The sequence below is a fragment of the Hemitrygon akajei genome, unplaced genomic scaffold (assembly GCF_048418815.1).
Source record: "Hemitrygon akajei unplaced genomic scaffold, sHemAka1.3 Scf000069, whole genome shotgun sequence".
Classification (NCBI taxonomy): domain Eukaryota; kingdom Metazoa; phylum Chordata; class Chondrichthyes; order Myliobatiformes; family Dasyatidae; genus Hemitrygon; species Hemitrygon akajei.
In genome coordinates, this window is record NW_027331955.1 from 321,089 (window position 1) to 337,337 (window position 16,249).

General features: G+C 42.7%; 2 protein-coding genes across 5 annotated transcripts in view; one reads left to right on the forward strand and one right to left on the reverse strand.

The window, feature by feature from the left end:
* The window catches only part of LOC140722104 (NACHT, LRR and PYD domains-containing protein 3-like), a 421,136-nt gene that overhangs the window by 145,970 nt on the left and 258,917 nt on the right, over positions 1-16,249 (forward strand). The gene's annotated exons all lie outside the window — the stretch shown is intronic.
* The window catches only part of LOC140722068 (uncharacterized), a 41,069-nt gene continuing 26,138 nt past the window's right edge, over positions 1,319-16,249 (reverse strand). For all 3 annotated transcript variants that reach the window (XM_073036865.1, XM_073036866.1, XM_073036864.1), the window contains exon 4: positions 1,319-4,158. In XM_073036865.1, coding sequence (XP_072892966.1) covers positions 2,105-3,760 — 1,656 coding nt within the window. In that variant the 5' untranslated portion in view covers positions 3,761-4,158 and the 3' untranslated portion in view covers positions 1,319-2,104. The remainder of the gene's footprint in view (positions 4,159-16,249) is intronic.

Consider the following 16,249-nt stretch of genomic DNA (forward strand, 5'->3'; position numbering starts at 1 on the left):
TACTTCCAAAGCAACAACCCAGTCAGTCAAATAGTCGACAAAATTAAAAAAGTTTATTACATCTTTTTTTTTCATTTGTCTGCTTCCTCAGCTTCAAAACACCTTTTTATTCTGCTTCTTCCCTCTGTTTGTCTGCCTCTCTAGCATCAAGCCCCCTCTGTCTCTCTTTCTCTTCAGCCTCTAATTTAAGTACATCAATCTTCAATTGTTCCAGTCATAACTGGATCTCCTGTTTACTCACAGGAAACCTCTTTAACACCTCCTTTTCAAACATCTTCATAGATATATGGCGCTCAACTATTTCCCCCTATTTCTGGCTTTCTCATAGCCCCCCCTATGGCGGCTGCAATTACCAGCTGCACCATCAACCGGGCATATTAAAGTGTACTGTAGCCGACCATCCTCCTGATACTCTGGGAAACGACTGAGCGGTTGCATTACACCAGCCGAAGTAGAGGGGTGCTCTCTGGAGCTACTTCATTTACCTCGTATCTGTTTAAGGAGTGGAATGTTTTCTCTCCCCTGCAATGTGCTATGGACTGGCCAGTATCGAATATAAACCCACAGTCAGGAGCTGAGTGATGTCTCTTGGTTTGAGGAGTATTTTGTTCTGTTGTAACCCAGTTCTGTTCAGTTTAGCTGATACAAGTTTGGACTCTGGAACAGTTCTGTTGAGTTTGTAAACATTTGGGGTAATAAAATGCCTTTTTTTTCACCTTTACCTGCTCTCCTAGTTTTATGCTTCCCCTGGTCCTGAACACCCCCTTACCTCCTTAAGGTTCAGCCCATTAGCAATAGTCAGCAATTCATTCTTTTTGGGTTTTCCTAATGCCTCAGGGGTTGGCGCTTCCAGAAATATATCAATCTCCACTGCTGCTGATTTCCACACACAAGACAGATAGACAGACATTCTTTATTGATCCTGAGGGAAATTGGGTTTCATTACAGTTGCACCACCAAGACTAGTGTAGAAATATAGCAATATAAAACCATAAATAATTAAATAATAATAGCTAAATTATGCCAATTGGAAAAAGACCAGGACCAGCCTATTGGCTCAGGGGGTCTAACACTCCGAGGGAGGAGTTGTAAAGTTTGATGGCCACAGGCAGGAATGGCTTCCTATGATGCTCGGTGTTGCACCACAGCCAGGAAGGTGTTCCACAAATAAATCAAAAGGGATTACCCCAATCGTCGATAATTAATCGATCAATACGTCCCCAAATATGTTCATATCCTAGACGCAGGCCCCAATTTTGTTATGAACCGTAATGCTTTAGAAACAAACCAGCAGCAATTGACTATACCTGGACTCTGGTTTTGATGTTAAAACCACTATCTTTATTAGTGACTACTTATAATATTGTAACTTAAACAAGATAAACAAAAGTTAAGTGTTATGTGTATAAATGTGTGTAAATATAACTCCCTCCCAAACTGTTGAGTTCAGGGGAAACAAGGCTTAGAGTCTTGAAATGGTAAAGTAGGAAAGTTCAGTTCATCCACGGAATAGGTGATGAGAGAGAGATACTTGTAATCCAGGGTAAATGTTGACAGAAGGCAATTATGTCAAATTCCACAGGTTCCATGGTGGTAAAACGAGAGAACAGTCACTGTAGATTTTATCTGCTGTTCCAAATCAACATAGGAATTATCACCAAAAGTGACTTGTCACAAGGGGTATTGTCTTCAAGTGAACAACCAGGCAAGGGTTAATACATAAGTGGTCTTCAGAGGATACCACAAATCAGATACACTCCTATGGATCAAAAGAGGTGACAACCACATATTCGATGTATGCTGAATCGATAATTAAACCACCCTTTTGGGCATAGGAAAGTTCTAAACAGTGATCCTTGGCCCTGATTTCAATCCTTCCATTTTTCCTCCATCTCCATCTGACTCTGAGTGTCTGTGTCCTCTGTTAAAACTAAACAAGCTGCGAGTGATGTAAACAAGCTGCAAGCCAAATTGATTCGACTCCTTGATCTCTCTCTCTCTCTTAAAATGACAGTCCACAGCAAACAAAACCTAGAGATTCATAACAGCCACTCCCCATTATGAACTGACTGGTGTGCCAGTAGTTGGGATGACTAAGTGAATCCTATCCCACATTCTGAGCAGGTGAATGGCGTCTCTCAGTGTGAACTCGCTGATGTCTCTGTAGGGTGGATGACTGAGTGAATCCCTTCCCACAGACTGAGCAGGTGAACGGCTTCTCCCCAGTGTGAACTCGCTGATGACTTTGTAGGGTGGATGAGCGAGTGAATCTCTTCCCACAGACTGAGCAGGTGAACGGCTTCTCCCCAGTGTGAACTCGCTGATGTCTCTGTAGGGTGGATGACTGAGTGAATCCCTTCCCACAGACTGAGCAGGTGAACGGTTTCTCCCCAGTGTGAACTCGCTGATGACTCGGTAGGTGGGATGACTGAGTGAATCCCTTCCCACAGACTGAGCAGGTGAACGGCTTCTCCCCAGTGTGAACTCGCTGGTGAGTCAGCAGGTTGGATAACTGTGTGAATCCTATCCCACATTCTGAGCAGGTGAATGGCTTCTCCCCAGTGTGAACTCGCTGATGATTCTGTAGGGTGGATAACCAAGTGAATCTCTTCCCACAGACGGAGCAGGTGAATGGCTTCTCCCCAGTGTGAACTCTCTGATGTACCTTCAGTTTAAATGAGCAAATGAATCTCTTCCCACAGTCTGAGCATGTGAACGGCCTCTCTCCAGTGTGAACTCGCTGGTGAGCCAGCAGGTTGGATGACTGAGTGAATCCCTTCCCACATTCTGAGCAGGTGAATGGCTTCACCCCGGTGTGAACTTGCTGATGACTCTGTAGGTTGGAAGACCGAGTGAATCCCTTCCCACATTCTGAGCAGGTGAATGGCTTCTCCCCAGTGTGAACTCGCTGATGTACCAGCAGGGCGGATGACTCACTGAATCTCTTCTCACAGACAGAGCAGGTGAATGGCTTCTCCCCAGTGTGAACTCGCTGATGTACCAGTAGTTTGGATGACAGTGTGAATCTCCTCCCACAGAATGAGCAGCTGAACGGCTTCTCCCCAGTGTGAACTCGCTGATGTACCAGTAGTTTGGATGACAGTGTGAATCTCCTCCCACAGAATGAGCAGGTGAACGGCTTCACCCCAGTGTGAACTTGCTGATGTACCAGTAGGGCAGATGACTCAGTGAATCTCTTTCCACAGTCTGAGCAGATGAATGGCTTCTCCCCAGAATGAACCCGCTGGTGATTCTGTAGGTTGGATGACTGAGTGAATCCTTTCCCACATTCTGAGCAGGTATACGGCTTCTCCCCAGTGTGAACTCGCTGATGATTCAGTAGTGAGGATGACTGAGTGAATCCCTTCCCACAGACTGAGCAGGAGAACGCCTTCTCCCCAGGGTGAACTTGCTGATGTCTCTGTAGGTGGGATGAAAATTTGAATCCCTTCCCACATTCTGAGCAGATGAATGGCCTCTCCTCAGTGTGAACTTGCTGATGTCTCTGTAGGTGGGATGACAGTGTGAATCCCTTCCCACATTCGGAGCAGATGAACGGCTTCTCCCCAGTGTGAATTCGCTGGTGACTCTTTAGGTTGGATAACTGAGTGAATCTCTTCCCACACACTGAGCAGTTGAACGGTCTCTCTCCAGTGTGAACTCGCCAGTGTCTTTGTAGGAGGGATGACAGTGTGAATCCCTTCCCACATTCTGAGCAGTTAAACGGCCGCCCCCTGGTGTGAGCTCGCTGGTGTGGCATTAGGTCAGATGATCCCCTCCCTGAAATTCAACAGATGACCACCCTCTGCCCAGTGTGATCTGAGTGCTGTGTCCACTGGTGGGAAGACCCACTGAACCCCTTCTCACATACAGAACAGATGAATGGCCTTGCCCAGTGTGAACTTGCTGATGTACCTTCAATTCAGATAACTGAGTGAATCCATTCCCACTGTCTGAGCAGGTGAACAGCCTTTCTCCTGTGTAAAACGATGGGCGTGCCAGTTGGTCAAATGACTGAGTGAATCCATTCCAACTGTCTGAGCAGGAAGGATGGTCGATTGAATCCCTTGCTCCACTTCTTAAATGTCTAGACAGAGACTGCAAAATTGGTGTGCCATGTTTGAGATTCCAGAAGCCAAGTTCCTTTTCATTTTTAACCTGTAAAGATTTACAAAATCCATCAATAGGTGTAGGAAAACATCTCAGATGAGATTACTTGAGTTGCCAAGTTTTGATCTGGTATCACACTGTTATGAGGAAATTAGATGCAGCATCCCCAAGTTTGCAGATGACATAAAACTGGACAGTGGTGTTAGCTGTGAGGAGGATGCTAAGAGGATGCAGGGTGACTTGGATATGTTAGGTGAGTGGGCAAATTCATGGCAGATGCAATTTAATGTGGATATAGGTGAGGTTATCCACTTTTGTGGCAAGAACAGGAAAACAGATTATTATCTGAATGGTGGCCGATTAGGAAATGGGGAGGTGCAACAAGACCTGGGTGTCATTGTACACCAGGCATTGAAAGTGGGCATGCAGGTACAGCAGGCAGTGAAAAAGGTGAATGCTATGTTGGCATTCATAGCAAGTGGATTCGAGTACAGGAGCAGGGAGTTTTTACTGCAGTTGTACAAGGCCTTGGTGAGACCACAGCTGGAGTATTGTGTGCAGTTTTGGTCCCCTAATCTGAGGAAAGACATTCTTGTGTTACGTACCCGTGACACGTGACAGTGGTACCCTTGTCACGTGACTGGGGTTGATGTTATACTGGACATGAGGTAATGGTCTTGTGATGGTGGAGTGATGTCATTTTCCCGCCAGTAGAGGTCATGTGACAGGTTTTTTCTACAGGGTATAAAAGGATGACCCACCCTGTCAGGTGGGGCAGTTCGTGGCTAGATTTGCCAAGATGACTTCATGTTGCTGCGTGATTTAATGTGATGACGCAGTTTAGTTAAAAATGAAGTTTTATATAATGCCTAAAGTTTAAAAGGCCACTGCCAACGGTTTCTTTGCTGATGGAGAGTGAAGTTTGGAAGACAAATCGAGAAGAATCGATTTTCGACGGTGGATTGATTTCGACCTTGTTTGATCCTCATTCTGAAGGATTTCGTTTACTATTCTCGTGATAGTCTCCGCTGGAAATAGCGGGAGATTGAGAATAGTGTGGAAGAGAGGTCAGTTCCTTTAAGCCGTTATATTTCATAAAATTCGACGTGGGAGTTCGACGCTGGGAATCGAAGGACATCAACGTGGAAGAGAATTTACATCGCTTTAAAAAGTCTCTCATTTAAAAGTACCGTGAGCTTTTGAACTTTCAGCATATCGTTCTAAAGAACTGTTTTCTTTCGGCATATCGCTTTAAAGAACTTTTTTTTTCAATGCCGCTTTAAAGACTGTTTGGGACTGCAAAGCTATTAAGAACTGTTTGAGCAGCTGCCAGCAGCTGGATTCGGGTCAATGTTTGAGTTTGTTTACTTTTGAGGGGTTTGTTTTCAGTGTTTAATAAACGTGTTATTTGTTATAAAAACCCTTGTCTAACTCATCTATATTTATTGTTGCCTGAATACGTAACATAATACGGGGGCTCGTCCGGGATTGAATCGTTTGAGTTTAAAATGCTTTTTGAATTTTGAGTAGGTGTTTTGGTAACGGGGAATGCTCGATTCTTTTTGTTTGATTGGCTTGTGAGTGGTATTCGGCAACGATGAATATTGATGAGTTTCTGGATTCGCCAGCCGCGGATTTGTTAGCAAAGGCGAAAAAAACTGAAGTATCTGAGATTGCTAAGAGGTTGCAACTTAAAGGTATTTTGCCGACTACATCAAAAGCTGTAATACAGAGAAAAATCGCGTCCCACTATGTGGCTTCGGGTGCTTTTGAAGAATCGATTTTAGAATCGTTTCCAATAAGTAATCTGGAGATACAGTTGCAAATTGAACAAATGAGGTTGGAACAAAGTAAAGCAGAGTTAGAGAGGTGTAAATTGGAATCTGAGCAGAAGCAAAGAGAGTTTGAATATGCAATGGTGAATTTAAGGTCTGAGAATCAGTCTTCTGATTCTAGAAAATCGTTTGTTGCTAGCCAAGAAATTAAATTGGTCCCTCCATTTAGTGAAACAGAAGTGGAAAGATATTTTCAACATTTTGAAACTATTGCTCGGATGTCAGACTGGCCGAAAGATAAATGGTCAGTGTTGTTACAGAGTGTGATTAAAGGCAAGGCACAGCAAGTTTACACAGCTTTAACAGCTGCGCAAGCATTAGATTATGATATTGTGAAGACAAATATTCTCAAAGCGTACGAATTAGTCCCAGAAGCGTATAGGGAAAGATTCAGAAGTTTGAAAAGTCTGTGGAAAAGACTTATGTGGAATTTGCCTATGATAAAGCTATGTGTTTTGAGAGATGGGTTTCTTCTAAAAATGTAAATGAGGACTATGATACATTGAAAGAGCTGATTTTGATGGAGGAATTTAAAAGAAGCATTCCTGTTGAAATAAGGACCTACTTAAATGAGAGGGATACTGATAAATTGCAAGACTGTGCTAGATTAGCTGATGAGTATGTTTTAATCCATAAGAATAAATTTCCTCAGGGTAGAATTTTTAAGAGGGAAAATAATATGGAGACTCAAGGTAAATCAGAAATTAAATCAGAGGTTAATGAGAAAGGTAAGGAGGAAGGAAAACCTGTGAAGGAAAGACAGTTTGGTCTTATTTGTAACTATTGTAAGAAGCCTGGCCATGTAATAGCTAACTGTTTCAAATTGAAGAAGAAAGAGAAGGAAGCAGTTCCAGATGCTTGTGTGCAAAATACTGAAGCACCTGTAAAGTTACAGGGTTTAGTAAACACAAATGAGGATTTGTTAGAGTCTGACCAAGTTAGAAAGGGATATAATCATTTTATAACTGAAGGGTTTGTATCCTTGAAAGAAGGATCTACTTTGGTGCCAATAAAAATTCTTAGGGATACTAGAGCTTCTCAATCACTGATGTTAGATAGTGTGTTGAAGTTTAATGAAGAGAGTGATACTGGTGAGGTAAATTACATAAGAGGTGTTGGAAGTGATTTTATGCCTGTACATTTACATAAAGTAAATTTAAATTCAGGGTTAGTTACAGGATTTGTTAAAGTAGGATTACAGCATAGCTTACCTGTGAAGGGTATTTCTTTATTGTTAGGTAATGACTTGGCAGGTGGACAAGTTTTTCCTGAAGTGCATTTGACAATGGAGTCAGAGGAACCAGAGGTGAATTCTAACACAGATTCTTCCTGTGTTGTGACTAGAGCTATGGCTAAAAAAATTCATGTGCAGAATGAGGTTGTTACTCATGACTGTTCAACTCAGGATTTGAGTTTTGAGGATGTGTCAGAGACTTTCTTACCTTCGGTGTTTGAACAAGGTTCTGGGAATAAGTTTGACTATGAAGATTTATCTCTGTCTCTGAAGGAGATGATAGCAGAGCAGAATAGAGATCCTGAGATTATAAAATTAAGGGAACAAGCTTTACTAGGTAGTGAAATTGAGAAGGTGTCAGTAGGATATTATTTGGAAAAAGGAGTGTTGATGAGGAAGTGGAGGTCGCCTACAATTCCTGCAAGTGAGGAATGGAATGTTGTTTATCAGGTGGTTGTTCCTAAAGTTTATCGGAATGAGATTTTGACTTTAGCTCATAGTGTGCCTTTAGGTGGACATCAAGGGGTAAGGAAAACTGTGGACAAGATTTTAAAACATTTTTAGTGGCCTGGTCTAAGAAAAGATGTGGCGATGTTTTGTAAGACGTGCCATACTTGTCAAATTGTGGGTAAACCAAATCAGGTTACACCAGTAGCTCCATTACAAACTATTCCAGCATTTGGTGAACCGTTTTCTAAAGTTATTGTAGATTGTGTTGGTCCATTACCAAAGACAAAAACTGGTTATCAGTATTTGTTGACTATCATGTGTACTTCGTCTAGGTTTCCAGAGGCAGTACCACTTAGGAATATAAAAGCTAAAACTGTGACGAAGGCTGTTATAAAATTCTTTACTTATTTTGGATTGCCTAAGGAAATACAAACTGATCAAGGTAGTAATTTTATGTCTGGATTGTTTCAACAGATAGTTTATAAATTGGGAGCTAAGCAAATCACTTCGTCTGCATACCATCCAGAATCGCAAGGTGCCTTGGAGAGGTTTCATTCTACTCTCAAGAATATGATTAGGACATATTGTGTGGAGAATGAAAGTGACTGGGATGAGAGTATAAACTTACTTTTATTTGCAGTAAGGGAATCGGTACAGGAATCTTTAGGTTTTAGTCCATTTGAACTTGTGTTTGGGCATAGAGTTAGAGGACCTTTAGCTTTATTGAAGGAACAGTGGATTAGTAAGGAAGTGCATACTAATTTGTTGGACTATGTTTTGAAATTTAGGGACAGGTTACATAAAGTTTGTAGTTTAGCCAAGGAAAATTTAAAGTTGACTCAGGAGAAAATGAAAACTTGGTATGATAAGGAAGCTAGGATGAGGATGTTTAATCCTGGAGATAAGGTGTTGGTTTTTTTCCCAGTGCAGACAAATCCTTTACAAGCTAGATTTCATGGACCTTATGAAATTGTGTCTAGAATCAATGATGTGGATTATGTAATAAAAACTCCAGATCGTAGAAGGTCAACACAACTTTGCCACATAAATATGATTAAACCATATTTTGAGAAACAATCTGATACTGTGACTGTTGTGGTTAGTGAGAATGAGTTGGATTTAACTGGGAACATGATAGATGATTCATCTGACTTTCATTCTAAATCTAACATTGTTTCTGTTAGGTTACCTAATTCGACTATTTTGGAAAATATTGATGAGATATTAGCACATTTACAGCTAGAGCAGAAACAACAGATGAAGGAATTGATTTTTAAGTATAAGGATTTGTTTCCAGATGTTCCGAGAAGGACTACTATAGCTTCACATGATGTAGATGTTGGAGATGCCAAACCTATTAAACAACATCCATATAGGATGAACATGGGAAAATGTGAACTTGCTGAGAAAGAAATTGAATACATGTTAGAGAATGATATTATTAGACATTCTAACTCGAATTGGAGTTCGCCATGTGTTATGGTGCCAAAACCTGATGGTAGTATTAGGTTTTGTACGGACTATAGGAAGATGAATGCTGTAACGAAAACAGATGCATATCCAATTCCTAGAGTAGATGATTGTGTAGATAAGGTTGGAAAAGCAAAGTTCCTTACAAAGATTGATTTATTGAAAGGGTATTGGTGTGTTCCATTAACGGACAGATTTCTGCATTTGTAACTCCATCTGGGTTGTATGAGTATAATGTTCTTCCATTTGGGATGAAGAATGCCCCAGGTACTTTTCAGAGGATGATTAACTCTGTGATTCAGGGTTTGAAAGATACTGATGCTTATATTGATGATTTAGTGACAGGAAATGATACTTGGGAAGCACACATTATTGCGGTGGAGAAATTGTTTGAAAAGCTTTCAAAAGCTAACTTGACTATTAATTTAGCCAAGAGTGAATTTGGACATGCTACTGTGACTTACCTTGGTTATGTTGTAGGTCAAGGTAAGGTAGCTCCTGTTCAGGCAAAAGTTCAGGCAATTTTAGAGATTCCCACTCCGACGGGGAAAAAAACTCTCAGAAGATTTTTGGGAATGGCAGGATATTATCGAAAATTTTGTAAGAATTTTGCTAATGTTGCCCTTCCATTAACTAACCTTTTGCAGAAGAATGTGAAGTTTGTGTGGACGGTGTTTTGTCAGGAAGCATTTGAAAAATTGAAAACAATGATATGTCAACAACCTGTGCTTAAGGCACCTGACTTTGAAAAACCTTTTTCATTAGCTGTGGATGCTAGTGATGAAGCTGCGGGAGCAGTATTGATGCAAAGGAATGAGGGTGATGAGGTTGATCATCCAGTAGCATACTTTTCTAAGAAATTTAATAAGCATCAAAGAAACTATTCAACAATAGAGAAAGAATTGTTATCTCTTGTTTTAGCTTTGGAATATTTTGAGGTATATGTTGGTACAACTCAAAAACCACTTATTGTTTACACTGATCATAATCCGTTAGTTTTTCTGAGTAAGATGAAAAACAAAAACAGAAGATTGTTAAATTGGAGTTTGATGTTACAAGAGTACAATATTGTGATAACTCATATTAAAGGTAAAGATAATGTGGTTGCTGATTGTCTATCTCGATGTTGAATGTACAATGTAATTTTTTTTTTGGAATGGTTATTTTTTATTGTAACACTCCTACTGTATTGTATATTGTGTATGTTATATGATTTATGCATTTGTTTTTTTTTTGTAAGTAATTGTTAAAAATTTTTGTTCTTGCCAGACAAAAATGTTTTTTTTTGGAGGGAGGTGTTACGTACCCGTGACACGTGACAGTGGTACCCTTGTCACGTGACTGGGGTTGAAGTTATACTGGACATGAGGTAATGGTCTTGTGATGGTGGAGTGATGTCATTTTCCCGCCAGTAGAGGTCATGTGACAGGTTTTTTCTACAGGGTATAAAAGGATGACCCACCCTGTCAGGTGGGGCAGTTCGTGGCTAGATTTGCCAAGATGACTTCATGTTGCTGCGTGATTTAATGTGATGACGCAGTTTAGTTAAAAATGAAGTTTTATATAATGCCTAAAGTTTAAAAGGCCACTGCCAACGGTTTCTTTGCTGATGGAGAGTGAAGTTTGGAAGACAAATCGAGAAGAATCGATTTTCGACGGTGGATTGATTTCGACCTTGTTTGATCCTCATTCTGAAGGATTTCGTTTACTATTCTCGTGATAGTCTCCGCTGGAAATAGCGGGAGATTGAGAATAGTGTGGAAGAGAGGTCAGTTCCTTTAAGCCGTTATATTTCATAAAATTCGACGTGGGAGTTCGACGCTGGGAATCGAAGGACATCGACGTGGAAGAGAATTTACATCGCTTTAAAAAGTCTCTCCTTTTAAAAGTACCGTGAGCTTTTGAACTTTCAGCATATCGTTCTAAAGAACTGTTTTCTTTCGGCATATCGCTTTAAAGAACTTTTTTTTTCAATGCCGCTTTAAAGACTGTTTGGGACTGCAAAGCTATTAAGAACTGTTTGAGCAGCTGCCAGCAGCTGGATTCGGGTCAATGTTTGAGTTTGTTTACTTCTGAGGGGTTTGTTTTCAGTGTTTAATAAACGTGTTATTTGTTATAAAAACCCTTGTCTAACTCATCTATATTTATTGTTGCCTGAATACGTAACACTTGCCATAGAGGGAGTACAAAGAAGGTTCACCAGATTGATTCCTGGGATGGCTTTCATATGAGGAAAGACTGAATCGACTAGGCTTATACTCGCTGGAATTTAGAAGATTGAGGGGGGATCTTATTGAAACATAAAATTCTAAAGGGATTGGACAGGCTAGATGCAGGAAGATTGTTCCCAATGTTGGGGAAGTCCAGAATGAGGGGTCACAGTTTAAAGATAAAGGGGAACCCTTTTAGGACCGAAATGAGGAAAAACTTCTTCACAGAGAGAGTGGTGAATCTGTGGAATTCTCTGCCACAGGAAACATTTGCGGCCAGTTCATTGGCTATATTTAAGAGAGAGTTAGATATGGCCCTTGTGGCTAAAAGGTGTCAGGGGGTATGGAGAGAAAGCAGGTACAGGGTTCTGAGTTGGATGATCAGCCATGTTCAGACTGAATGGTGGTGCAGTATTGAAGGGCCGAAAGGCCTACCCCTGCACCTATTTTCTATGTTGCTATGTTTCTACAGTGAGGTTAAACACAAGTTGAACAGAGAAATCATCTTCTGACTGGGCAGAGTGCTGGTAACTTGAATGACCATCAATTCCCTGATGCTCTTCCTGTCTGTATAAGAATGGGGCATTCCTGCCATCTCCAATTTGTACCTTGGCTCAGTTTAACTCTCTCCATTGGTATTATTCCCTGTTCCTGCTGAGCAGTATGGGGGCCTGTCCACACAGTAACTGAAACAGTCTCACACAAATAGTCTTTCTTGACGCACAGCTTGGAATTCTTTTATGTATCACAGATTTAAAGACTTAAAGTATCACAGATTTAACGCCATGTAGAAAATTCCTGCTGAGATGTATGGTTGGTCCACACAGCTGTTAAAAGAACTTAGAGTGATTTTTTGCAGAATTCCCAGAAGGGGAATACCGAGGATTATTCCCAGACAGGGAGGGAAAAATCCAATAAAACCCTAGAGTTAATGGCTCCACAAAGACAATTGCCTACCCGAATTCCACCCAATCCACGAGCAGGAGGAGAGATAGCCCTCAGTGATCCCTGTGTATGCTCCCTGGAAGCCTCCGGAAATGATAATGATCATGAATCAGGCCCCAGATGGAAAAGAAAAACCAGCACAGTTTGCTCAGTGTGTCCATAGTACTATACAGATGTTTAATGCGACCCCACAAGATTTATTCAGTCTCTGCTGCATGATTCTCTCAGCTGATGAGGGGCGGAAATGGAAGGCAGAATTGAGATACCAAACCTATCAGGATTTACAGGCGGGAAAACATAATGAGAATGATAAGACAGACCAGATTATTCAACTCTTGGAAAGGGCTCTCCAGCAACCTGTAAACATCACTAAAGTACTTGAATGCAAACCTAAGCCTGGGAAATCAGGACCAGACTATTGGGAGTGATTTGTGGCCTACTATGGCACTTTCACAGGAGACCAAGCCTTTAATGATGGGTATCCATCCCCCTAGTTTATGCCCTACTGTTCCAATGGTTACCAACTGAGTTAGCCAACAAGATTAAAACAAATAATATGGATTGGCCTGACAATGGCCGTAATTGAATGCGATGAGTTTTGACATATTACTGGGACCTGACTTTCAAACCTCAATCAACCCCGAAGGGAACTAATATTAAAAGGTGAATACATTCAGCAGGAACAAGGACGTGAGTGGGCTTTATCTTGGGATCAGAAATGGGATCAAAAACCTACAAAGGGACAGGTGGGGACAACAACCCATTTAGAAATTGACAAGCAAGGATGCTTCCTACCGTGAGCACCACCCCTCAGGAAGAGCCCAGTGTAATATAGCAAGTTGCTGGAACTCAAGTTCTGTTTATGATTGATATGAGGGAAACCACAACACTCTCAATCAGGAAATAGTATTGGAAAAGAGATTCCAGCTATCAGATGCTGCAATCACTCTGTCAGGGTTCGAAGGCACGGAATGTACGTATTCACGTACCCAGCCACTGCAGGTGGAATTCCAGGGGAACCAGTGTGAGATTTCATTTACAGTCACCAGCAGTCAGGAGTGTAGTCTAGCAGGGAGAGACTTGCTCTGTCCGCTGGAAATCGAGATTCTATGCATGGGCAAAGGTATCACCCCGGGACTAGCGAACAACTAACAGCTTCTCCAGTTTCCGATCCCTCCAGTGCTGGGCAATTAATCTGGGCTCCACTGCATTCGAACCCCCTTTCCCAGCGGCCAAATCTCATGTGACTCTGTGCTGTGACAGGTGTATGGAGGGATATGGGCTGAGTGCAAGTCAATAGGACGAGGCAGAAAAATGATTCGGCACAGCCAAGAAGGGCCGAAAGGCCTGTTTCTGTGCTGTAATGTTCTATGGTTCAATGAACCTATAGGGTGCTCAACTGAGGAAAGCCCATATCTCGAGGGACAGAACTTCCCAGTCACGGTGTTTGGAGACGTTACAGAAAGAGAGTGCAGTGCATTACTGACCAAAATTTCGGATTTCCTTTGGTGACAGACAGGGCTTGTGATGAAAGTAAACAAAGGTGTACGTAACAAACTAGCTATCAAGCAACAATTCCACTGTGTACACCACCCACGGTCCGCTGGCAGAGTGGAAAGAGCCAATGGCACTCTGAAGAGTAAACTGGCCAAACTAACAGCAGAGACTGGACTCACTTGGTTGATGGTCCTATCAATACCCAGTTCCACATGAGGGTTACCCCACAGGGGAAAACAGGGTTGTCACTAGCTGAAATCATTTATGGATGGCCCATGAATACACCCTGGGGACTAAGACCTTGTGTACCACTGATCCCAGAAAGTCTACCAGCAAAATTGGATATTCATACCCGAGGGGAAGAGATGGGGAAATATATATGCCAACTAACCAAAATTTTCCAAGCATACATTCACAGGTACAACAGGCTTACAAGGAAGAGAACTACTCGACAGAGAGGGGTGACTATCCCACCATGGAACCTGGGATTTTTTTCCTGATGAAAACTGGGATTAAGGGAATCTTGGACCTCGGTGGAGATGACCATATCAGGTGTTACCAACCACTCCCACGGCTGTGAAACTGAAGGAGCAATCTCAGTGGATGCATCGATTAGGCGACAAACATGTTACTAAAGGAACTGAGTAGAAGGTCTCTCTCGGACTAATGGAAAATGTATTGGTTGTTAGGGCTTTAAAAAGAGGCCCAGTTTCAGGAGCGGACAGCATCGGTGCGGGCAGCGGAGTGTGTGGGAGCAGAGTGCTGGGCTTTGGCTCAGCGGGCTTCGGCACAAGAGGACTTCGGTGAGAGGAAATCAGTGAGCCTGAGTACGTGCTTGCTGAGGTAAAAAGGTAAGTTCAGTAGGTTCTTTTTTCATTTATTCTGACTAATCTGGGATCAGGTAATGGGGGAGACAGTTAGAGCAGTGGTGTGCTCCGTATGCAGTATGTGGGAGGTCAGGGTCAACACAGTTGTCCCTGATGACCACACCTACAAAAGGTGCATCCAGCTGCAGCTCCTATCACGCCGAGTTAGGGAATTGGAGCAGGAGCTGGATGAACTACGGATCATTCAGGAGGCAGAGGCAGAGAGAGATAAGAGTTATTGGGAGGTAGTCACACCGAAAAATCAGGAGGTAGGCGAATGGGTGACAGTCAAGAGAGGCAGGGGGAACAGACAGAGAGAGCAGAGCACCCCTGTGGCCGTTCCCATCAACAATAAGTATACCGTTTTGGATACTGTTGGTGAGGATGACCTACCAGGAACGAGTTGCAGTGGTCCTGTCTCTGGCACTGAGGTTGGACCCTCGACTAGGAAGGGGAGGAGGGAAGAGAAGAGAGCGGTAGTGATAGGGGATTCTATAGTCAGGGGACGGAGAGGAGATTTTGTGGGAAAGATCGGGAGTCTCGGATGGTATGTTGCTTCCCTGGTGCCGGGGTCCGAGACATCTCAGATCGGGTGCAGGTTATTCTCGAGAGGGAGGGCAAGAATCCAGATGTTGTGGTCCATGTAGGGACCAACGACGTGGGTAGGATGAGTGAGGGGGTCCTGTGTAGGGAGTTCAGGGAGTTAAGTGCGAAGCTGAAGAGCAGGACCTCCAGGGTAACAATCTCAGGATTGCTACCTGTGCCACGTGCAAGAGAGGCAAGGAACAGAAAGATTATACAGATTAATACGTGGCTGAGAGGATGGTGCAGGAGGGAGGGCTTCAGGTTTTTAGATAATTGGGCTTTGTTCCAGGGAAGGTGGGATCTGTTCCGAAGGGATGGTTTACACTTGAACTGGAGCGGTACTAACATTCTTGCAGGGAAGTTTGCTAGTGCTTCTTGGGGGGGGGGGGGGGGGGAAGAGGGTGTTTAATCTAAATTTGCAGGGGGCGGGGATCAAGAATGAGATAGAGGATAGTGAGATGAAGAACAAAGGACAGGTGGGGACAACACGGTTCGGGAATATTAAGTGTGTAGTAGAGAAAGGTGAGACGGAACAAGTGATAAGGAGGACACATGTACAGAGGGATGGTCTGACGGAACATGGAGTTAAATGTGCAGAAAGAATAGGTAAATTTAGGAATGACAACAAAATTCTAGGGGTGTATAGCCCGATGGGAGTTTGGGGAGCTGGGTTAAGCACAATAGGCAGAGATTCAAACAGGGAGAGGAGAAATGGGCTAAAAGTTCTATATCTGAATGCATGAAGTGTCAGAAATAAGGCGGATGAGCTTGAAGCTCAGGTGCGAATGGGTAACTATGATGTTGTTGGGATAACGGAGACATGGCTGCAGGGGGATCAGACCTGGGAAATGAATGTACTAGGGTATAAGTGCTATCATAGGGACAGAAATGTGGGCAGAGTGGGTGAGGTGGCCCTGTTGGTGAGGAATGAGATTCAGTCCTTTGCAAGGGGGGACATAGGATCAGCAGAAGTGGAGTCTGTGTGGATAGAATTGAGGAACAGTAAGGGCAAAAGGACCCTAATGGGTGTTGTCTATAGGCCACCAA